Source organism: Calidris pugnax, unplaced genomic scaffold (genome assembly GCF_001431845.1).
Source record: "Calidris pugnax isolate Ruff unplaced genomic scaffold, ASM143184v1 scaffold1, whole genome shotgun sequence".
NCBI classification, from domain to species: domain Eukaryota; kingdom Metazoa; phylum Chordata; class Aves; order Charadriiformes; family Scolopacidae; genus Calidris; species Calidris pugnax.
This window is the reverse complement of record NW_015090800.1, coordinates 5,606,740-5,631,544: the sequence shown is the minus strand read 5'-3', so window position 1 is coordinate 5,631,544 and position 24,805 is coordinate 5,606,740. Positions and strand designations below refer to the sequence as shown.

Below are 24,805 nucleotides of genomic sequence, written 5' to 3'. Positions count from 1 at the left end.
AGACAAAAGAAGTGGGAACCACTGAGGCAGAACAAATGCCCTGGATTTCAAGTGGGGTGCACTCTGATTCTTATAAGGGAGTAGCCAAAAAGTTGTGTCCAAGTGAACTCCTGAATGTTTGAGGAGGGATGGAAGAGCTAGGGAGAAGGAGGGGAAAAAAGCCCTGGACTCTGTGTGGCAGACCAGACACTGGATGCCTGTGTTTGGATCACCATGATGGTTGTGATTGTCGTTAACTGGCATGGGCTCAGAGAAGCAGCTCATATTAGCTCCCAGTTTTAGTTGTGCGTTGAAACATTTACACATACCTAGCACAAAGCGATGGAGGCCTTCATCCCTATAGTTTGTTCACTTCTGTTGACTTTTCTGGTTTCTGCTTGCCCCAGCAGAGCTCACTTCATTGGAGCAGCCCAGCTTTATTGTCAATAGGTTGTGCAGCAGCCCTGTGAAGGGGTTTTGTGGTGCCTTCCTGTGCACTCACTACATTCTCTTTCTCTGCAAAAACAAAAACAAATGCCACGCTGCCCTTTTCTGCTTATTCACAGTTTCTCATGTCCTGTTTGAGCACCCTGATACCCTGTTTGATGCTGCTGCTGACGTGATCAGAGAAATTCGGCAAAAGAACTCCTTTCCACCTATTAATATGATTATTGTGACCCCAGTGACTCTTAATATATATTTATCCCTACCTGACAGGAAGATAAATATTTAGTGAAATCATCACAACTGTTCTCTTCAGCTCTTGACCCTGGCATAAAACATTCTTGGTTTTGTTGGAACTTTTGAAGAGGTTTTACTTTGTAATCTATTTTTGACGAAATACTGCCTCGAAGGATACCTCTTTGATCTTCAATCTTGAAGTCCTTCACTCAACTACACCTATTACACCTGACTGTAACTGCAAAGTCTTTCTTCTCCTTCCGTGCCCTCCCTGCCTTAATTTCATACATCCTCCTAGCACCTCAGCTTCTGCAGCATTTGAGTACAGAATGTGAATTTCCCTCTGCTCACAGGTATCAACATGTTAGCGTTGATTGTGTACATGATACAGGTGCCTTGGGCAAAAGGCAGACCAAATGCTGCTTGGTAACAGATACAATATTCCCACAGTTTTGGGGCCACCAAATATTATCTATAGCACAGCGAAGAGGAGTCACAGAGTCCTACCTGCCCTTCACAATGCACCAGGAGAAGAGGGCCATAGATTGCGATAGAGAATGTACATAGATTATGATCAGTAAATCACAGCCTTCTCTGAGCCTGTGTATTTTGCTGGTCCAAGACAAACTTCCCACAAGTGTTGCTCTCATTTCTGCTGAATCAGCCTTCCAATTATGCCCACTGAGCAGATGATAACGAATGAAGAAGTACTTTGTTATGTGCAGGGTACAAATGTATTGTGTATGGAAATGGCTGATATAGCTGGAGGAGTTACTCGGCTAGATGCTGTCCCTTATTTCTCAGAGAGGTCAAGAATAGTGCTAGAGACGGTGTCTTTTGATTGAAAGATAGTCACTGGCAATGGTATCCTTTCAGACTGCTCCAGCCAGATCTGCAACAGTACGTACCCACAATATACTTCATAGACAGATTTATCAAGTCCTTGGACATGCGTGGTTAATTGTACAGGGCTTATGGTAAAGCTCACTGCTACTTACTCTTGCATAACTCCTTTGAGGTTTAGTTGGCTGAACTTTACTTTTCATAAGTCATTTGATAATATGTAAAATAAAAAAAAAAATAATGGGAGGAATAGAAAAATTACGTTAGACACACCAGTAACAGACAGACTGGGCTCCTAGCTGAGAAACAAGTTGTCATCAGATAGGAAAAAACAGGGAGGGGAGCAAAGGAAGAAAAAAACTGCTTTTGGATCAGAATAAAGAGGAATGTATTGTTATCGTTTGCAGCCACAGAGCCATCATGCATGTTTTTATTTTTTTGCCATTCTTTGCTGTTGGTGGTTGCGGGGACACCTTTCCCCTGCAGCTGGCCAAGCATCTGAGTCAGTTGCTCCCACAGGAGACATAATGTCCCTGGATGTATGTTGTGCGAGTGAGACAGGAGGAAGCGCTTTAAAATGACCCTGCCCCACCCGGGCGGTAAACACCTGAGTTCACCACCACGCTGGCCCTCATACAATCATAGAGTCGTCTAGGTTGGAAGGGACCTTAAAGATCATCTAGTCCAACCATCAACCTAACTCTGACAAAAAAATAATTAAGAAATAAGCAATAAAAAAATCACTAAACCATATTCCTGAGGACCATCGTCAACCCGTCTTTTGAACACCTCCAGGGATGGTGCCTCAACCACTTCCCTGGGCAGCCTATTCCAATGCTGGATAACCCTTTCCGTGAAGAGATTTTTCCTAGTATCCAATCTAGACCTCCCCTGGCACAACCTGAGCGAACCCTGAGCCCATTCCTCCACCTGGGGATCTGTAAGAGAACCACCATTTTGCCATGGCCCAAAAAGGGACCACTGTAAGGCTTCAGTAACTCAGGGTGACACCTGGAGGCTTGTGGCTGCAGGTAGTGCAGAGTGGGTTGGAAATGAATCAGAGGGCTACTCAGCACCACATCACTGACCAAAAGCTAACCTAATTAGTAGCCACCAAGACCTGTTGCCATCTGCTCCCGAGCTGCCTGTCTGAGCCTGGTCCTGAGTTCAAATCTCTGCATAAAGATACAGATCTAGAGCGTGCCTGCAACGCTGTCCACATCAGAGAAGGCTTTAGTTATCTCTTTTTTTTCATGGTCTCAGCAGAATAATTGAGCATTAGATCAGCTCAGAGATGAAACACACCTCTTGCTATACTTAGTAGCTCAAGCTAGGATGAAGTGGGGAGCTCCATCTTCCCTGGTTTCTGGGGACAGAGACCTCCAGGACTCTCAGTTCTCTGTATCTGTTCCCTGGATTTGGCTTACTAGCATTCATAATCCATCATTTTGTGAACCACACACCACTGGAGCTCTCTTCTGGGGCTGCACTCTTCTTTTTTTTTTTCCCTCCTTCATGATTTGCTTCCTACACTTAAGTAGTTGGTTTTTCTTTTTCTGGGATGCTGAAGATAGTGCCTCCTCTGCATATGTGTTAGCTTTTTTATTTTGGTTGGCCCATCTCTCTTTCCCCAAGATATGTGTAGCTGCACCTGGATATGAGTACTTTTCTCCCTCAAATTCCATTGCACCCTGAGTCCTCATCTGAGAAGGAGGGAAGAGGGGCTTTTATTGCGCTGGTGGACTTTGCCCATCCCTCTCTGGATCTGAATAGGCCAGCATTATTTCACAAGTGCTAAATCCACTCACAATGGTTTTAAATGGTTGAGCTGCTGAGCCAGCTGAACAGCAAACACCAGAGGGGAAACCACATTTCGTGAGCGCTTCAGATTCCTTCAGACTGTACGTGGAGCCATTAAGAGCAAAGTAAAAGCCCTTTGACACAACTCCCTTCGGCAACTTTTTCACAACCACATGCCAAAAATGGGGGCTGGCTGAGGAATTGGTCCAGAATCAGATCCCAAGAATCTGGCACATGAAGATGGAGTTCAAATCTGTTTCTGTTAAAAGCGAGGAAAACAGCAGTATATTATATTTTCTTGTAGCGTATTAATCCTTTGATGGATGTCTCTCTGATCAGTGTGGATTGAGAGTCAAGGTACCACCATGGGGAAAAGATGAAAAAAAACAGATGCTTTATGTTATACAGGAATATTTTTTATTGTATTTGTGTTTGTATCTGTTTTCCTTATTCTTTACGTCTAAGTTAAGGAGAACCCAGATTGTAAATCTCATGGTCTTCTGATCATCCCAGAACTAGATCTTCAGCTAACGTGACCAGCCAAGAAATATCCAAGAATGCAAACAATTATCCCATTGCAATAAGATGGATGAAGGCCTATCTAAAGTAGCTGCTATTTCTGTCCAGACTTGTGAAGACAGGGCACTTAATTCTTCCTTAGAAGACATAATTGCGTATTCACTAACCAAGTTCTTTCACAATGATCTGGGTTAGCTTAGAGACTCAGTAATGGAGGTTTCCTAGCCCAGACAGTCTTGATAGAGTGATTACTTTGAGCAATTGCATTGAGGCAGCAATAGTAATTGATGGTGGTGATGAGGATGAACCTCTCCCCTTCAGCGCTTCAGCTCCAGTCAGCAAAAAATGTGTGGCCGCAGCCTGAAATCACACTGGGACGTGCAAGAACCTTTCATCTTGAATCAACTGGGGAAAAAAAAAAAAAGGTGCAAACTTGAAGTAGAATAGTTGCATCAAGGACCTGTACGGTCATTCTGAGTCAGAATTTATGTTTAATATAATTTAGCTTGTTTCACTTTGGCTTTGGGGTTTGCTTCCTACACCAACACGGTTGAGCATGACTGTAGCTCCACCAAGGAAAAGGCACAAACACAGCTGTGTGCCCGAGCTTTTGAAAGTGTGTCGAAATTTGTGTCCAATTGATGTTGAAGTTACATTCAGCAGGGAAGGAATTGTGTTTGTTCTCTTATTGGCAGCTTCAATTAATGTTCTTCTTTACATTGTGTGAAGTAACAGAGGGGTCTCTGATGACTACATAAAACAATCTTTAACAATTTCTTACTAAAAAAAAAATGACGGAGATTAAGAATTTAGCCAGTGAGAAGTAGAGATGAAACTGCAGAACACACTGTTGCTGCATGGCAAACCACCCATCCAGAGTCGCTCAGACTTTCCTGTCTGCTTCTATCACTTTCTACTTGTGTGTCCTTGGGTATGCCAGTGGCCATTTAACTGTCTCTGCCTTGACCTAATATTTGTAAAATAGCTAGGAAAACACCTCTTGCTCCATATAGAAATTGTGAAATTAAGCTCACAAATATTTACAAAATCCTTGGAGAACAAGGGACAGCAGAACTTGATCCTCACACAAGTCCTGCAAGGGTATAAAGTATTGTTGTGTTGTTATTTTCTGCAGAAACATTCCTTCAGTAAGCACAGGCTACAAAAGAACAGTTGGTTGCCCCTTGGTTCTTGTTAGGTTGGTAGGACCAGTTATTTTTCTCTCATAACTAAGGTCTGCGGTGAATTTGGGGCTTTTTTTTTTTCATCCCCCAAAATATCATTTGGAGCTGTGCGAGTGCAAAGAGGAAACTCCTGCAAATATGCAAAGTATTTGCAAAAATTAATAACAAAAAAAAACAAAGCAGTACATCATCTCATTTTCTTGTTCTCATTTCTCTAAACCTGCTGACAGGATTCCCCCAGAATTTCCAGCACTCGCTGAACCTTGACCTAAGCAGCTTCATGAGAAATTTCTTCCCCAAGGGTTATTTTGGATAGAAAGTTCTAAGATCTGAGTGTAATGGTTTTCACAGCTGTAATTAAAGAGTCGCACATCTGATTCATGTAATTTGACAAGGAATTATAACTTGCCTGGTTCAAAGGAGTGTGTCAAGGTGTATGGTAACTGGTGATGCGAATCTTGCTGCATCTGCACACGGGCTCTTCCATCATTCTGGTGTCCAATTCCAATGTTTCTGTTTCGTGTTTACATACCTGGGGCAGTCTAGATTACAGTATTCTTGCATTGCCTTTTCTCAGAGAGAGTTTTATAAACATTTGACTCACAAGCCAGGGATGGGGAAATGGCAGTGAAAATGCCCATGTGGCCTTTCACACTCAGAGAAACTCACACTTCTCTGTGTGGTTATTGTATGCATGCAGCGTTGCCCATTTCTGGTTCTTGGAAGAGAAACATAACAAATGAATACATATTTTTCAGGAACGGCTGAGAAATGGTAACGTGGGCTGAAGGCTTCCATTTTTAGTGTCTAAATGAGCAGAGGTGCTGTACTTGTTTGTGTGAACAGAGAAGGAAGTGCACGGTTCAGCTCTCAGGCGTGGGCTGGAATGAAGCCGAGGAAGGCAACTTTTTGACAAAAGACACAAAAATTAGTTTAGCTGTGGTTTAGCAGGTACTTCACATTGCACAGGACTCCTACTCACAACGATGTCTCAGTGGGAGGTTTTGCCATTGGCCAGCCAGGAGAATTGTGTGTTAACACCACCATAAACAGGTTTATCATTACTCACTAAATAAAGCCCACTCCATGTGTCCTCAGATCTGCAAGGTGCAAGTGTGGGTGAGATGTATCCATATCTCAATGTATGAAACGGGTACGTGGCCAGAGGATGGTGCCCCTAAAAGTTGTGGCAGAGGAGGAGCTGGTGGAAGGAGGGGTAGGGGGTCCTGCTGGTAGCCAATGCGTGGTTGCTGTGAGCAGGACAGGCCAAGCTGGTGGTGCAGCACAAGGACAGCAGAAGGGTTGTCCTGGTACAGTTTGGTGTTGCTGCTGGCTGACATTGTCCTCCAAATGGTGGTAGCCACACTGACTCGCTCCCACTCTTAGTAGGGTGTGGGGCCCCGCCACCCAAAACCTGAGCGTCCTCTTGGCTCCTGGTGCTGTGCAGGCACCATCTTGTCACCCCAGGTCCTGCGCCGCTTCATCCCCTTCCCACCCCTGCAAGGAGATCCCATGTCCCCTGGGCCTTGCTCCCTCTCTGCTCACCCCAACTCTGCTTCAGCTGTATGAGCTTTATAAAGTAGGCAAAGAAATCTCTTATTATTAATAAGCTTCTGAGCTGCCAACCTCTGGGGTCCTCTATGTTTGATTCAGGGAAGGTGGCAGCACCCCCTGACCCAAATAGCTTCCTTCTTGCCTCCCTGTATGGGCTTTCTCAGATTATTTCATACAGCCCATTTTCTTTCCCTCGCAACTTTGACCACCTCTAGCTGTGACCTGAGCTCTGGCTCTGCTGTGGCTGTCAGACATGGAGGTGAGGTGCTGTGTTTGCAATGAACCAACCCTACAAGGCAGTAGGGGTAAAATGCCCCATAATTTACTGTGACGGCGGCCCCGGCTCCGAGTGAGACTCATGTTTTGTGCCACATGTAGACCAGCACGCTTTGCTGCTGTGGACCTGTGTGCAATGGCAGGTGGAGCCTCTCATGGATCCCTCGCCCCTGCCAGGCTGATGAGGCAGCAACGCTGGGGTGAAGATGCTGTCATCTTCACCCTCCGCCACAATGGGCCCGGGGTCCAAGCTCTCTGCTGTCAGTGTCCTCTGTCAGCACAGGCTCCTTCTGTGTAGCTCCTCTCAGCTTATAGCACTGATGGGCAACTTTTCACATCCATCAGAGGAAATGACTGCTCTAACTGCACATCATTGCCTTTTGTTTTCTGCTGAAGGGTCATCTTAATCCCACCCTAACCCTAAACCCAGCAGAAGAATCCCTTGTGCTCTTCTGCGGGAGTCCTTGGCACGCCTGTTGTTCCAGCAAGAGCAGATTTGCTGACCGATGTGTCAGTCAGGCTAATTCACTATTTGGTATGTTCTCTATCAACAGCCCCATCATGGCCCCCCTTCCCTTCTCTGCCTTCACAGGCAGGGATTCACGATGGACACGGCCTGCCCAGCGCACAGCATGGGACCGGGCTCCCCTTCTCAGAAAGGTGTTGATGCTGTTCTTTCACCACCCCTCAACGAGGTGGAGTGCCAGGGACCAGAGCAGCCTCTGGTGTAAGGCCAGTGATTTCCATGGGATAACTCCAAGGATATATTTGACTCCACACGTCCCTCATTTCCCCCAGATACCCTGAAACCCGGGGTCCAGCTTCTCAAGATGAGAAAATACCATCCCCGTGTTCGGGAAGGGAATAACTGAATGTTCACCCTAAGTGGGAAGGCTGGCCGTGTCCAGGTAGAGTGGGCAGGAGGAATGTATAGAGGAGAGGAGAAATGCCACATCCCACTATAGAACAAAGGACTAACTAGTACTGGCTGTAAGAAAAGGATTCCTTCTTCCGACTGTGTTGTGACCGTGCTGTCTGCCTTCTAGTGTGAGTGTTACTGGTTTCTGGGACCAGCATGGGTAATGGCTACGCAGACTTGCAGGTCCCTGCAGCTGGGGAAGGAGAGCATAAGCTCATTCTCACTCCTAAACAAAATATCCTATTTCACACCTGTTTTCAGCATGGTGAATCTCTGCCTAGCCCTCTATCTAGCCCTGTAAAGGCTTTACTTTCATATAGCAGCCCAAAATCTCACAGTCTGAGTGATGTCCACTAGTGAGAGCAATCATTGCCACTCTTTGGGTCTTCCCTGCTTCTTTCACTGCCCTACACCCAGACTTGGACCTTCAGCTAACTGTTCTGAAGCAAGGGGTGGCCGACACTGAAAGGAGAAATCCTGCTGCCTCTACACTGTCTCGTGGCCACACAGTCAAAGTCATTGGCAGTTGGCTGATCCTTCTGGGAGCCATTGCAGGACAGCAAATCAGAACGCTAACCCTGCCAAAAATTGGTTAGTTTTCTCTGAGTTTAGTTCTCTGAACCAGGGTCAAATGAATGGCACAGGCGGTGAAGTGCACCCCTGTGAGTGGGGAGTGGGCTCCTGTTGGAGGGGCTGTGGTAATTGGGTTAGTTTAGTTAAAAACACAGTGAGGTAAGTTCCTCAAACTCTGATGGCTGAGTAGCACACACCATACAGGGGTGTCACAGGAATCACTCTTTCTGAAACACTTGCAATATTCTTTCTGAAAGGCTCTTCCTCTCTTTCAATGCAGACTCTCATTATGCAAGCCTTAATTACAGAACCCAAATAATACTGCTGAAGTCCAGTGGGGCAGGTGCACTTCTCAGTTGGTGATGTTAGATTGCCACCATTCTGGGACAGAGCTGAAGGAGACTAAAGGTCCTACGGCAGTAGAAATCACAAGCTGACTTGCTGCAGAAGCAGGCAAACGCGTGCTCACGCCAAAAGCTTGTAAGCACATCACGGCCTCAAGGCACACGTTAAAGCCACAAAAAAAAAATCACAAAACCAAAAGTCTAACCCAGTTGTGAACACACTCCCTGGATCCCCTCACCAGGCCTAGACTGGAAGTGGGATGTGGGAGGTGAGATTTACAGTGGTGAGTGGGACTTTCCACTTGTTTCATGGGCATTTTGGAAAAGTCCGCATTGTCACTCCAATAGCTGACTCTATTTATCTGCCTGTCTAAAATCTTCCTGCTGTAGATCTGGTCATAAACCGAGCACTGGAAGTACATTATCCAATTATTTAAAATCTTTTTTTCCTTGCAAGTTGCTTGTAAACCTATCTTTATTTCCACAGATGTATTTTGCATTCAAAGTATTCACCAAGCAGCTTCTGCCAAAATATTTCAGTGCAGGGTCTGTTTTCCAGAATGATTATTTTATCTGTTTACTCTTTTTACTTTTGATGTATGAATGATTCCCTAAATGGTGAGGTATTATTTCTGCTTCTCGTCCCAGAGGATTGTAAATTTTTTTTTATCCAAAGGGTAAGAAACTATAAAAAGAAAGACGCAACACACACAATATATAGCCTCTTTTGCACTACGAATACAGATGACATTCATCCGACACACGTCCCTTAAACACCCATTTATACAGAACACAACACCTATTCACGATTAAGAAAATATAAAAATATAAACCTAATAAAACTCTGAAGCCTTTTAGTATCAGCCCCAATCTTTGCTCCGTTCTGCAATATTCATCTGGGGCTCTGAGAGACTTAGCCCTGGCCATAATGTGTGAGTGTTCCTGATTTCAGCTGTCCACAGACTTTCCCCTGGTTACTGCTGCTGTGGTGGGAGTGGTGGAACGGATGTTGTCTCAGTCGCTCCCATTCAAAGTCTGGTACATTAGCTTAAATCACCGATGAAACAGGGTTGTGTTTAGATGCCAGATCGTGAACTGCAGCAGCAGCTGAGGTACACAGCTAAACAGATTTAATGGGTCTTTTGCTGCTGAAAAGAACGGCCCTGTGTGGCTCCCTCCTCCCCTCTCTCCCCTGCAAATCTCTATGGAAGGGCTGGAGGCGAGAGCCGGGAAGAATAATAGCATAAAGAAGTGCAGATAAATCAGCCAGAGTGTGACTATCAAAGCCATACTTCTATTCTAACTTATAAACCCCTGTTTCCTGAAGTAGAAAGAAATTGGTGATGGGATCTTGTTGGGTTGTTTGATTTGTTTCTATCCCAAACGTGTTTTTCTGATCCCAGCTATCTGAGGATGTACTCCGTCATATCACATCAGGTTACTGGTCTGCCTACCTGGTTTCTTGTCAATGCTTAATAAAGGAAGGTGAAAATTTCACTTGGAAGCCACAAATAAAGATGTCTGGGAAGAAAAATGCATCATTCAAATTAATTCATGTTAAAGTTTAATCTTCTAATAGCTAAACCAATATTTTTAATGAAAATATCTTAATTCAAGTTTTATCTTTGCTCTTAGCACTTGGCTGGCTGGCATAGATCTGGTGAGGCTGCTCTACAGCCTTGTGGGGTTTCTTTTTCCATTTAAGCACCATTTCCTTTTAGCATTTCTCTGTGCACAGTTTGAGGTTTTGTTGGTCTTCCTAGAAGTCAGAACTGGAAAACAGACTCCTTTGAAACAGACAGAACAAGAGAATTTTTGTAAGGGAGAAAGTGGATTAATGGGAGCTACTTCTTGCTGTTAAAAAGCAGTCCTAGGTCTCACTTATGGACAGCTGGTTTATAACTTCTCTAATGCAAGATACCACTTTCAGTCTGGTCAGCCATTGCCTGTAGGGAACTGAAAAGGGTACTTATTTTTATCCTGCTATTGGCTTATGGGATTTGAAAGCTTTTTTTTTGCAAACTTTTTTAGCTTGCATAACTGTAAATATTGTTCCTGGACCTCTCAACCTCTTCTCAATGCTTGCTCCAATATTCGACCTTCTGACCTGCTCCAGGAGATGGCAAATTCCACAGGCTGATGACACACCGGGTGAAAGAGTGTCTCCTGTTATGGAGGCTTTAAATTTTGCTGAGTGAGCTCCTATTCTCATGCTTTAGGATGAGCAAAAAGGTTGGGGGCTGATCAGTTCTCATCAGAGCCTTGTTAAATCTTGATTGCCTCTTCTAGCTTCTCTCCTATGCTAGGCCAGAAGCTCTTATTATTTTCATTCTCTTATTACCTACCCAGTCTGGCCATGTAAATGTTGTATAAGAAATGACAGTAGGTACTGTGCAGCTGCTTCAGGCACAGGACTTTCTCCATATAAATAAAAAAAACCCACCCTATTTCTGCATTGTATGATAGTGAACTTTCAGGACTGTTCCTGCTACTCCATCCAGGAGCTCCTTCAGGAGGAGTGAGTCATACGTTGCCACCCCAGAGTGTGCAGTGCACATTCCCACAAGCTCTTCATAAACCCACAGCTGGAAACTTCCAAGAAGACACCTGCTCTGAGTTCAGTGCCCGGAGTAGGGACTTAAAAGAGCCTTTTAAATGTACTTTCAACTGAAAGACTTCTTTTCTTTTTTTTTTCTCCGCCACTGATCACTTCTTCCCTTACCTCACACTTACCAGGTCACGTCATTGCCAGGACCTGCTGCTTGTCTCAGCCATGTAGTTGTATGTAACGCTCTTTCCCTCCCCTGCCAGCACTGTTTTGGCAATATTTCCTGGTCATAAGCACGCAGGAACCTGTGTGCATTCACCTGTATTTTGTACTGTCTGGTGGCTTCATGAAATTGCTGTGAGGTGTCACAAGGAAAATCTCAGTAGCATGATTTTTCTTGTGGCAATGTGTGTAGAGGTAGATAGACACACTCCATGCCTTCCAGCTCTAGAAACAGGCAGGTACACTCTTTTCAGGTTTGTAATTCAAGGAACCTCTGACCTTCTGGACTTATTTATTTGAGTATTGTAAAGTCTGAAGATGCTGAGGAACACTTTTGGCTCGTCAGTTAACTTCCAGACGGGTTGAAAGAGAAAAATCTAAACCCCAGATTTTTCAGAAGTTTATAAGCATTTCAATTAGTGAAGCTGGTTTTTTCATCTCTGAAACCTGGGCTTCAAATCTACAATAGACCTGAGACTTTCCATTGGGTGGAATGATTTAATATACAAGGAGTTAATTTGACTTTTTATCTAGAATATTTTTAATGTGCTTTTTGCCCTTTACCCCCAGTTCCTGGCTTAGTGCTTTCTATATTTTTCCCCTTATTATCTCGTTCTAGGAAAGCCTAACCTCTCTCTTCCTCAATCCTAAATAGAGTACATGTTCACCAACTGTCATAGCTACCTGTGTATCTTCCTCAGTTATTTTGTCTCTTATCTAAGAATAACTGTTCCCAGGTCTTAAAAAACTGCTCTGCACCTCATATCTCAGTGGAGATATGTTCTGCAGGATCAAAGTCTCGGTCCCTAACTCAGTCCCAAGTTAGGGATAATTGTCCTGATTATTTCCAAGGGCACAGATCTTTCCATTTTAGCCTCTTTGACACGGGCCAAAGAAATAAAAATTGAGACCCCAGATGGACTTCCCCACTTTTGAGTCCGAGAATGGTTAAGACAATTACAAACAGAAAAATCAACTGCAAAATTTGTACCCTGCTGCTGACCCTCCCAGGGCTGGGAGCTCTGCCCCAGGCAATGCTTCATATTCTCCCCTTCTGCAGACTTGTCTGAAGTGTGGATCCGGATTTGAACTTCTGAAGTTTGACGGGTGTTTGTGATCTGGGGTTTTGAATCCATTTCATCTCTAATAGTTTCTTTTTCCAAACCCTTGGGTAGTTGCCCTTTCCTAGAACACACGCTGAGCACAAGAAACACCCTTCTTAAAAAACACAAACACTCAGAAGAGGAACACAGAGAACTGAAAGAGCTTCACCAAGAAGTTTTGTTTCTCTGTAAACCCTACATAGGAAACCCTGGCCTCCGCGCTCCCTCAGCATTTGCTGTATTTATTTCTTTTCCTTCTCTCCAGATTGGGAGCACTTTCTGCCAAACAGAGAAAGGCTTTGTGAGATGAGGAATAGGTCAAATTTTTGTAGCTTGTAAAGTATATGCTGCCTCCTTCTGAGAGCTGAAGGCTAACTTCTGCCCCTATTGCCTCTCCTTCCCCCAAAAAAGCAGCTCTTTTCAGTAATACCCCTCTTCTTACCCTCAGTCTTTTGGAAAAATGCTCATAACAGCTCCTGGCAGAACAGGGCAGAGATCCCGCCGCTAGCTTTTCTTCAAAGGAGAACAGAGGGAAAAAGCAGCTCTGAGTTTTCAAGTAAAATTGGCTGCCAAAGCTGAGGAGCGAATGATTGGCGTGGTGGCTTATTTCCCCCAACCCGGGGGTCTTCCCTCCCGTTTCCCCCTTCCCACGGGTATTTCCCCGAGATGGACTCACTTGAAGATTGATGCTCTCCCCTTCCGAGGCCATCCTTTTGCCCCCAGGTCTCTTCCTCTGCAGAGAGCGTGCGGAGCGGGGCACTCTGTGCTCCTGGAGACTCTCTCCTGGCTGGACCGGGATGCGCAGCTGCTGGAACAGACCTGCTATTCATCTGCCGGCGGCCAGCCGTCCGCCTTGGCATCAGCTGGGGGGGCGAGAGAGGGGGTGGCACGCCAATTCTTCATTGTCCGGGCAGCCCTGTGGAACAAGAGTCCCTCTTAAGACTTTCCGTGACAGTTGTGTTCATGACGTGTCCGTGCTACCTTCTCGGAGGCCAGCTGAGCCTCATGAGCTCACTTCGGGGTGGGACGCCGGCGGGGATGCAGCAGCCAGTGTACCAAGAGGTTCCTGGCATGGGCTGTGCAGCCGGGGCAGCCATCCCCATCTCTCCCCAGCCCACTGGGGAGATGAAAAACTAAGGCTTGAAGAGATGAGGTCCAGAAAGTTTGTCCCTGCCAGCTGCTGGTGCTGCCCCAGCAACGACACTTACAGCTCAGATGAAATTTCCACTTTGCTCTGTTTATAGTCCCTTCTTCTCGCTTTTCTCCCCAGCCAAAATGCCCTTCCTTTCCCCTCCCCAACACTTTTTTTTTTTTTTTAAGTTGAATTTGATATGCCTGCTCCTAGCGGAAACTAAATCTTGCTTTTTGCTTAAGTTAAAAGCAACTATGAATGACGCTGGAATGGAAACGTATGCAGCCAGGATCAAGTCACAGTGTAGAAAAACATGTTGTTATTATTTGGTGGAATCCTCAGGCAGAAAAATCAGTGTAATTCTCTCAATTTTTAGAGAAACTCTGCTACTCTGTACCACCTGGAGATCAGGTAGGCATGTTCGGCTTTTGAAAGACAATTTCTGTAGTTACACTAGCATAGAAAATTTATGGTAAGTAACATATTCTGTTTAGTTTAGCCAAATGCATGTTCTAGTACTCCAGCCCGACTAAAAGTGCTGACAAGTCTGTCAGTAGACGATCCTGTTGCATTGATGCTTCCCAGCAAAAGGCCTCATTTTACAGTGAAAATACCAGTGCTTAGTACTGCAAGTTCATTTCAAAGTGCTGATGAATTTAGCCTCTCTCTGCATTCCTCTCAAACAGCTTTTTTTTTTTTTTTTTTTTTTAAAACTTACAGATGTATGGGCTGCAGCAGTGAGATGTGTTTAGGGACCGAGCTAATGTCAGGCAGGAAAGCAGGGCCAGGGTTCAGCTCACTTCATCCTTAGGGTTTGGCCTGAGGCTAAAAGCCCATCAGGAGCCATGTGGCTGATTCTACAATCAAAAAAGCCACCTTCATGGATCCCACTTTTGAAAGAAAATTAAGATCCCTGGGTCTTGTTATCACTGAAGTGATTGAATCCTACAGGGAAACGGAGGTGAGTGGAAAGAGAGCACTCATTGCTACTCTTCAGCACCTGCTCTTTTTCCTCCATTTTTAATTTTTTTTTTACTGTAAAAAGCATTTAAACCAAAATGCAGCCATCTGCTGCTGCTGTTGACTTGTTCTCCTGATGGGAATATGCATGTTAAAAGCTCCCTGTAAGTATATCTGTTATGCACAGATGTTAATATAGAAGATTACCTGTTTTAATTTACTTTTCTTAGCATAGTCTATAGAACGATGCCATGGTTGATCAGTTTATAAATAAATAGTTTATTAATAGGTACTTTATGCTGGGTAGGTGTCCACTGTGTTTGTTCAGACACTCCTGGGAATTAAAAGGCCTGCATGTTGTGCAGGTCCTTTTTAAACAGGCTTCCAGCAAACGGCCCATGAAGTCTGGCCAAAGTTTTTTGAGTTCCTATATGTGCCATAAGTACAAAAACAAGTCCAAAATATCTTCTAGTGGTCAGACAGGAATGAAGTATATATCATTTTATTTAGTAGACACACAAATATCACCAGTGTACAAATTTCAGACAAGACCACATGATGTATAACAATGTGCCTTTTTAAAACTACTTATTGTTAGTACAGCTAAATGCTATGCTGGGGCCATTTTATTTTTTTTTTTACACTCTCTCCAGAGAGGTATTAAAAAGGGTAATTATAATCTTGCACTATGTCCTCAGAATACCTACAGAAATCAATCAAAACTTGCAGTAACCCTTGTGTCCTTGTAGGCACTTCAATCAAACTAGGTTTCCAATGACCTCTCCCTCAAAGAGTCAAAGAAGAGTCAAAGAGTCTTTCTGCAAAGCGTATAAGTAGCAATGGCTGTATCAGCCTCCCTTGAAGTGTCTGGGGCCAAACATATTGGAATGAGAAAACTTCAAATAACCAAATTTCTCTTGGAAGTTATTTGTCTATGTCACTAACAGCAAAGCTCAGAGCCAAAAAAAAAAGTGGGAAGAGAGGGGAGTGGGTTTAATTTAACTTGAATTGTAATAGCTGCAATGGACACAGTTATAACTAAGATTTATTTGTTACTAAATGCGATTACAAAGAACTACATTTTTTAGACTATCTTTCCAGTAACTGTTAATTATGATGCAAGAATGCGCCATCATAATGGTCCAAAGATTAAGGCACAGAAAATGCAACCCAACTTCTAAAAGGGACTGTGTGACAAGAGTGGCAGCACTCACCAGTTTTAGACTCAACAGCCCCCAAACTCTCTTTTTTTTTTTTTTTTTTTTAAAACACAAGACTAGTGGGAGACCTCCAAAACCTGGCTGTTCTAATGGACGTTGATTGATTTGAGAGTCTTTCTGCTAACACATACGAGAGATGGATGGGGAAAGAGCAGCGTTCCTTGAAAGGAGGGTGGGGAGCATCTGGGGCATGACGAAGAACAAGTATGTGATTTTCTTTGCAATATCAACCCACGCTAGCTGAGAGTGGAGGGGAGGCTCTGTGGATCAGCCACATTCTCTGGGGAGGAGCACGCATGGCAAAGTTGCTTATTTCCACCCCCATCCTCTTCCCTTCTCCCCTCCCTTATGCCAGCCAAAGTGCTTGTGCAGCCACCCAAGAAACCAGACAGGAGAACTTCCTCCAGCTGCAAAAAAAAAAAAAAAAAAATTAAAAAAATAATATTGCAGGCTATTTTTTTGGCTGGAATCAGATCCCCTGACCTGGTTCTGCACATAACTGCACAAACACTTATGCTGGCAGTAGGGAGGGCGCCCGGCGGGAAATGGAAAAAGCAGCTGGGAGTGGAGAAGGGTGGGGACGAGCCGGTTCAAGCAGCATTGCTGCTGAATGCGTAACCACGGCGTCGCAGGGCTGGTGCCACCAGCGGGGCCGGCCTCTGCAAAGGGGACAGGGCAAGAAGAACTGCAGCTCTTGGGCTTCGGCACTACCCAGTAGAGATTGCTGGTAGCAGAAAGTCAGGTGATGCTGTGTGGAGATGGATGTGAGAATTGCTCGTCCCCACCGCTCTCGGGTTTGTGGTGGTACTCGGGAGAGAACCACAACCAAGATGGCAAGAGTTTCTGTAGGACAACTACACTTGTAACAGGAGCACATAACAGGGTGACTTCACGTCTTAACTCTTACCCGGCCTTGACTTTGTGTTACAGAAGTGGTTTGGTTTTGTTTTTTAGACACCCTTTCTCAACCCTGTAATTTTGGACCACCTCTTCCCTGTATCAGGAAAGAAGTGTGCTGCTGATCCATTATAGGCAAGAGCTTGACCTGTTTAGCCTTACAAAATGACAACCAAGAGGGATACTAATGCCAACTACAAATCCACTAAACTGGAAAACTCTGAATTTCACTGAATTTTTTAGAGCTGGAAGGGACCATAGAGATCATCTAATCCAACTCCCCTGCCAAAGCAGGACCACCCAGAGCTTGTCAGAGCATGTTACTCAGGAGATGGAAATGCAGCATGAGCACAGGAACTAATTAATAAACTGGCCAAGAAAAAATGCTAGGTTAGAAATCAGAGGAGGGTTCTTGGCTGCCTAAGTGCTGATGGTCTGGAGAAGCCAGCCAGTGACAGCAGCAAGGACAAGAATCTGAACCGGACTGGAGGTGCAGTTTGCTGAGTTTACCAGAAGGATTACTTGATATGGCTGCCTGGGACTGCCAGGGACTGACACTGCTAACCCTTCTTGTCCCAGGTCCCATTTCCCATATTTCACTGGTGGTTCTCTTCCAAGAGCAAAACTCAGCAATGTGGTAGTGCACGCTGCTGCAAAAGTGAAGGCAAGTGACTAGGTAGCCAAAGGCTCATTTCTTGTAATTTCTTTAGGAGCATTTGACCCATTGTCTTTCAATTAATGGTAGGATTATAGCTCCTGATTGGCAGAACTAGCTGCTTCATTTATAGGAGAGAACCACAGCGCACAGCCTGGTGTTTGGAAAAGTAATAATCTTAAGGAAGTCTCTGGAGGCAAAGAACACAAAGATCCAAGTAGTACTTCTAAAATTCTCCCAGAGGTGATAAATGAACATGTACTTATCCAATGAATCACTAAATTATATAAAAGCAAGGCTAGAAGGGATTTTAAGGAGTCACCAATTCCCTCTCCTGCTCCAAGAGCGCAGAAGGTCAGTGGTACCTGTCCCGTTAGCACAGACATTGCTCCAGCCTGCTTCCAAAGCATTCCAGATGTGGAGATTTCCAAGGCAGCCCATCCCAGTGCTTCAGCAACACCATCCTAGCAGATAGAAATGGTTTTGCTAATATCTAATCAAAAAATGTCCCTGCTGCAATTTTAGCCTGTTATTCTTATGCTTTCCACGTGGGAGAGAAAAGATTATTTCCTTCCTCTTTGTTGGAGTCGTTTACATTTTTGAGAACTGTTATCATGTCTCTGTTCAGTCTTCTCTTTTCTGTATTTAAGAAAACAAAAATTCCTTTGCTGTTTCCTCATAGGTTATATTTCATAGATTTCTGAGTGCTCTCTGAACTCTTTCCTGTTGAATTACTGGAGAGTTTTGAACTGTTGGCAGTCTGCATTAGCACAGGTGAAAATAGTCACAGGGGTGCAAGTGAGAGAAATAATGGAGAAATAATCTTCTGTGTATTTGGATTGATAATGGGAGTCTGGAGCGCAGACTGTAATTTTTGTGGGGTCTGACCCAGTGCAAGTTTTCTGTCTGTCCTCGAGAAAAAAATCCCTGCTTCCCCCTAGAAGGCCAGGACAGATGCTAGACAAGAAAGATTCTTTTAGCACTCTTCAACTTTTTAAAATGTTGTGGTAAACCACAGTCAGAGTGAGAATAGAGTAAAGGTGGATCAGGCTGTAGGGAGTCCAAGGTCACCTCCTGAGCACCAGCTGAAGCTCATGCAACTGGCTACAGAAAATTCCCAGAAATCCTAGTAGCCCAGACTTGCTTTGGCTCTTAAAGGAAGGATTCGGAGCGATGAAACCATGTCCTATTTGAAGAACAGTTTCTGAATCCTGAATGGTCTTTCCTGGTTGCCAGACTTTTGGATTTTGTCTTTCTTAGTCAAACATCTGCACTGGAAGGGTAGATTAAGAACATTCATTAACCACAGGCCTAGCAGGAGAAGATATCACTCAAGAACCAGGGAGCTCAGTCAGACTGCAGCCTGACGGGCACTTCCTTGAGCTCTTTGACAGCTTGAGTGGACAAATAACTCCGATGTCAATCCTTATCTTCTACACTGGAAGGTGCGAGAGGTTAGAAAAGGGTTATGTGCATTCCAGTACACACCCCCACTCTTTAACAGCTCAGCCACAGCCTACAGAAATTACAGGTTGCTTCATGCTCTCTTTTTTGTCTCATTAGTTCTAGACAGACTGATACTTGAAGCTTTTTCAACACCAGTGGGTCAGGAGGCACGCACGTGCACGCCCACACACACGCAGGCACACCCCCCATTACATGATCCTTGTTAACATTGCATGGTCCTTTAGAGAGTCATAATACGTACTTTTTTTCCGAGTCCTTCAGTGATTACCAAAACATCTTTCCTTGATACTTCTGAACCTAAAGCTTGCTGCTATCTAAATTTCCTTGTGGCTATCTCTACTGACTTCAGTGCTTATGGCCTTGGTCCATCTCTGACTTTGGCCTCAGCAGCGTTTCCCAGCCTTGCTGTGCCTGGCAGCTTTGAAAGCCATTTTCCAGGGTAAAGCTTGGAAACCTCATCTTAATTAAGGCTCCCTCTTTCATGCTCCTTTGCTTTTCTTCTGGAAGTCTCCTCTGAATCTGGCCCTTGGGAACTGAGCAAAATAAGGATCTCCCCTTCTTGCCCCTTTCTGCGTTAGTACTTTTCCTGGTGTTCCTCTCTGCCTGAACTGAGTCTGGCAGCAGATCTTGGCACGTTTTGCATGCTGTGGAGTTCCCCATGTGGCATTTAAACGGTGTGACATTCTGCCAAGGACCTACAATTTGAAGCTCGAACACAAGCGTGGATTACTCATACAGACTAATTCATAATATTCAGATCACTCCCATTTGCTTCAGCTGGAGTTGAATATATTTTGCAGGAAGCTAACAAATCCTCTACAATGAACAACTTCCAAATTTCCTCTCTTGTACCCTCCCTCCTTTCAGTGTCCACCCCCATCTCCCCACCTACTGCTGCAGAGAATTGACCAAATGATAAGCCTAGGGGTAGATCTGGAAATGGTATGTTAATGGCATTCCCTCCTGCCACCTTTGTTTATTCCCATCTTAATGCCACACACTAAATAGAAAAGAAACCCTCAGCCTTGCTTACTCTCTCCCTGCCCCCATCTCGGCCCTCCTGACAGAGTTTCCAAATAAACCTTGAAACCCACTATCAGTTGTAAAACGTCTAATCAATGGAAGACACAGGAGTCAGTAATATGAAACCTTTTGCCTCCAAGATCTTAGTGTTTCTTACTGAACTTCAGTCTTTAAGGTCAGGCATTCTGGCTGCTGTTTGGCTTGGTGCTCATTGAAATACGAAGTCAAACAAGGGGCAAGGCAGAGTAGGTTATTCCTCTGTTTACAAAGCAAGCAGCACACTGACTTCTGGCAAAGTGGGCATTAAAAGGGCATCCTCACCTAAAGGACAGCGGAGAAAATTAGGGTGAGATTTTGTATGGCAGGACCTGGAGCATCCTTCTCAGTGGGATGCTTTGTCCCCACAGCAATGACTGCAAGACAGTGAGAGACATCATTTGCAAAGAAGCGTTTCAAAAGCCAAGCGTGGGGAGGAGAGCTAAAGTCAGCACCTCCTACCAAGCCCCTTTAAATCCACAGAAAGTCCTCTTGTCTGCAGTTAGCTTTACAGCAGCCCTGAAGGGAGACAGCAGGGGAGGGGGAGATTCCACCAATATTTGAAGCAGGAGGGAGGAGGGAATTTATTTAAGGAGGTAAAAATATGAGCACAATGGGATGGAATCAAAACAAGCAGCACCTGACAATCATACAAAGTTTACTGATGTTTTGGCATCATGTCTCCGGAAAGAGGAAGGACTATGTTTTTATGATGGTTCTAATTTGATGTGATTTAGCTCTGAGAAGTGTACAGCAACAAGACAAAATAATTGGTTTTTATGGTAGAAGCTGGGATTAGGAAATTTAATGCAGTTATTGGTTCTGTGTCTTGAATGTACTTCTGCTTTCTTGCTGCGGGGTTCCAAGGGAAAACAGAATTTTCAGGCTCAGAAATGGTTTCTGTACAGACATTTCTGGATACATTGTTCCCCCCCTACTAGGATCTCCCTGCAACAAACGGGGACTAAAAGGTTTTAATATCTGGTGTCTTCAAACAATTTTGTCAACAAGCAGCTGAGATCTGTTTACACTTTAAAGACAGTCTATTTAGTTAAATTGCCCAGTGTTAGGAGTGCTGTGGTTACAGTAATGCCTGAGGTCAAGACCAGAAATACAAAGTGCAATAATGTATATTATTCAGCAGGTCCTGTTTGTGAGGACAACCCACCCTGCCTCAGTAGAAAGACTTTCTCTGTCTTTAAAAGGCTCAAAAGCAATCCAGTAACTACGTGCAAAATATATATTTATTTGCTGTCAAACTCCCTTTTTGTGCTGCAAATTGCAAATCAAATACTTGTGCTTAATCTTGTTTGATGGGTATTTTACATTATGTGGTGCAGACGCAAGAGCTACTAAAGCACTTTTGCTTTGTCACCTCCTCAGCATTTGTGATATTTGTGAGAAGCTTTTTTAAAGACCCTTCACAGTAAAATTTCCCAGTGGAATGGGAGAATTTCAGGCCTGACAGTGAGTCTTACTTGATGAAAATTACTGGTCTCTACAGTTTTGATTCTGAATCAGACACAAGTATTTCACTGGTGTGGTTCCAAAGGCTTTGCTGGAATCCCTCTGATTTACACCCATATGAGATCAGCATTAGGCCCCAGTGTTTTCATTTTTCATTTGTTATTCTTGGCCCTAGTGTCCTTTTACCACTGTTGAATACAATGTTCCTAAAACACCAGATGTGCCTGTGAGATGAGGGAATATGGCAAAAATAATAATAAAAAAAAAAATAGATTACAGGGATTCGCTAAACAACACATGATCTTCCTTTTGCCTTGTAGTCTGAATTCTGGCTTTTACACTAGTATAACTGCATTTATTTCTGCAGGACTGTTTCTGATTACCATTGGGAAATTAAGTTATAAATCCTTCCTAATATAAGTACTTTTGTTACAGTAGCTCCATAACAGGATCATTGTGCTATGCTCAGTATTAGCTTGTATAGTGACTCATGCTTAACATACAACATTGGCCACAGGTTTTGTACAAATTCTAGGTTTCCAATCACTTTTATAATATTTGAATCAATATATTACCTACTGGTTTCAAAGTATTACGGGCGTTGCTGCTCTTTCACTGGAGGCTAACTCGGCGCTCACATTAGGTGCTTGGAGATCTGAAGTAACATAGTTATTACACATAGTTCATACCAGTTATCACGTAGTTCATACCAGTTAAAACTGGTGGGAGATCCAAATCTGCCCCAGTATCCAGATTCCTTTGATGTGGTGTGAAGAACAGGTTCAAATCTGCAGAGTGCTGGCCACTCCAAGCTTAAAACAGCAGAGCATTAAACAAAGTGCTGAGCTTTAGTGGAATGAGTAATGTGACCAAAGGACCCATCTGCTCTCCAGCCTGCACAGCCAAGCCCTGTGTGAGCAGGGAAGCCACTGCTGTGCGTGATGTCCCATGTTATTGAACTTGAGACCTGGCTACTATAGCCAGGCTACAGCAAGCTACCCACAAATTCATCTCTTTAAAAGGTCTGAGGCACCTTCACTGATTGTGGAAGTTACAGGGAATTGTTTTCTCTCATTTTGAAGTCATTCATTCACTATTGCCACTGAAGACCTGTAGGTAAGGAAAACAAATGAATGGAAAAAAAAAAAAACAGAGAGCATCAACGGCATTCTACTGTGTATCCCATCAGACATTAACTTTCAATTTCTAAGGGTGAGCTGTTGTTAAATTAGTCTTTTGGGATGGTAAATGTTTTGAAACACTTCTTTAAGTGTTGACAGTTGTGCAGGCAGCAACAGTAAATTTAGTACTTTAGAGTCATGGTTTGTTCTTATTTATACTGCAGTATATTTGGAGTAGATCACTTGATGTCAGAAGTTTACCTCAAATTAACGCTGGTACAAATGATGCCAGAATCTGCTCCAGCGAGTATCCACTTTCTGCTGCAGCCACACTGAAATCAAGCAACAGGAGCAAGATTCACCCTTCTCTGCATGTGCATGAATAAAAGTATTAGTATTTCCAAGTGACAGTGTGTCCATCCTGGTTGAGCCCCGAGGCAGGGCTCTGACAAGATAGAAGAGAGGGGAGAAAGGTGCTACCCTTGATACCAGCCTTGCTTCCTGGGGATCCATAGCTGACTCGGATCCTCTGGCAGAAAGCAGAGACCTGGTGGTGGACACCTACAGTTGGGATTACATCAGTATACTCATTTATTATGCCTGTTTCTCCAGGCACAAACTCCTCTTACGAGGTACTCAAAATGCAGACAGGGTTAGTCCTTCTCCTAAAAAATATTGGAAAACAGTGCTAGTAGTGCTTTCCTCCGAGCCAATCTCCAATATGTTATTTAGCAGGCAGAGTGTTTTATATGGTGGTGGCTTTCAGCTTAGAAGTAAAACCAAGGACTTAAATAATTGTGTCCATTAAAATCCTGTATCATTTTCTTTGTAAATCTCTCTTATCCAGATAACATCCTTGATAGGTAATTAATTTCTGTCTAAAATTCCCGCTTAATTTTATTAAGAACATGATATTCCGTACGTTATGCTCAGATCCCTCAGGTACTACACGCTCTCTGCCTAAAACACTGCCTTTCATCCCAGAGGTGGCTGAATTGCAATGATGAGCAAAATGCTCTTTGTGTACGCAGTAAATAATCAGGTGGTGAATTTCATTAGGTGCTTGGAGATATTTGGACAGAGGATACAGCATGAAGTCAGTCGCTCCTTGGCAGGAGTATACGTGGGCTCTGGGTGATGGGTAAAGTGAGAAGGTCAGGAGTGCTGAGAATCTTACAACATAAGCTGAAGGCTTACAGTGAGCCGCCCTTTCTCCTCTTTTCATACTCAATTTTTCAGTGTTACAAAAGAAAGTGCATTTAAAAATGATTTTCTATTGTGTCAAAGACATTAAAAAACCCTAAAATCAGCTCTGTGGCTTTAAAAAACCTTCCCCTTTCTGCTGTCTTACCCAGTATATTTCATCTGGGATCCATCTGAGATCCTTGGTTGCTCAAGGAGTAAGAGACAACATCAAACCCATGTTCATGTTAAAAAAAGTCTACTAGGGTAGTGGTTCTGTGACATGGATGTTAGTGACAGGTGAGCCAACACCTGTGCTCCAGAAGTTTTAAGGACTTGATTGAAGGTAATGGAAACATCCCCAGTAACTAGAATGTAGCCCCAGAACTATTCACTCTGCCACCATCCTTGTGCAATTTCAAATGTTAGCTCTTTATGCTGTAAATCCTCCATTCCAGTAGATTAATTTTGTATCACGATTCCTTAACAAAGTGATTGGGGTGCTCCTCAAGGTTGTAAGCAAAGGGAAAATAAATATATGTTATTTTTCAGGCCACCAACCCGTGCTTAGTTCTAAGTGAATTTCATGTCATGAAAAGCGTCAGGTTGACGGCCCAGGCGCAGGCGTTCTCCTTTCATCTACAAACACTTACTCCAGCAGCAGAACAAAAGCCTTCTCCATCCTGATCCCTGACAGTACATCTTCAAACTGAAGAGACTTCAAATGGCAGGCCCTCTAAGTCCTTGATCTGTCTGGCAGCCTCTGTAAAAAAGGGGCAAATTTGTGATGGTGCTTTTTATGATACGCTTCTCCAGCAGAAACTCGACTGGAAGTCTCAAATCGTCTCAGAGATCAGTGCTGTCTAATATTATTATTCACTGGTGTTCTAAAAATAGTTCTGATTAGATTATAATAGATAGAAGCCCACAGAAATGGCTTAGAATGCTAACAGTTTATTTTGGAATAAACAGAATTTTTTCCTAGTGAAATCTGTCATTATGCTAGATAAAAATTACTCCCAAGGGAAAATAGTTTTATTTTTTTATATGCCCATTAACTAGTACGAAGGGTGGTTTGTTTTGTTTCATTATATTTTTTA

The 24,805-nt window shown here is 43.7% G+C and overlaps 1 protein-coding gene across 1 annotated transcript in view; it reads right to left on the bottom strand.

The window, feature by feature from the left end:
• NINJ2 (ninjurin 2) overlaps positions 1-13,522 on the bottom strand; it is a 50,661-nt gene extending 37,139 nt beyond the window's left edge. Inside the window, exon 1 of the mRNA XM_014937278.1 lies at positions 13,222-13,522. Within this exon, the coding sequence (XP_014792764.1) occupies positions 13,222-13,254 (33 nt within the window). The 5' untranslated portion in view covers positions 13,255-13,522. The remainder of the gene's footprint in view (positions 1-13,221) is intronic.
• Positions 13,523-24,805: the final 11,283 nt, after the last annotated feature.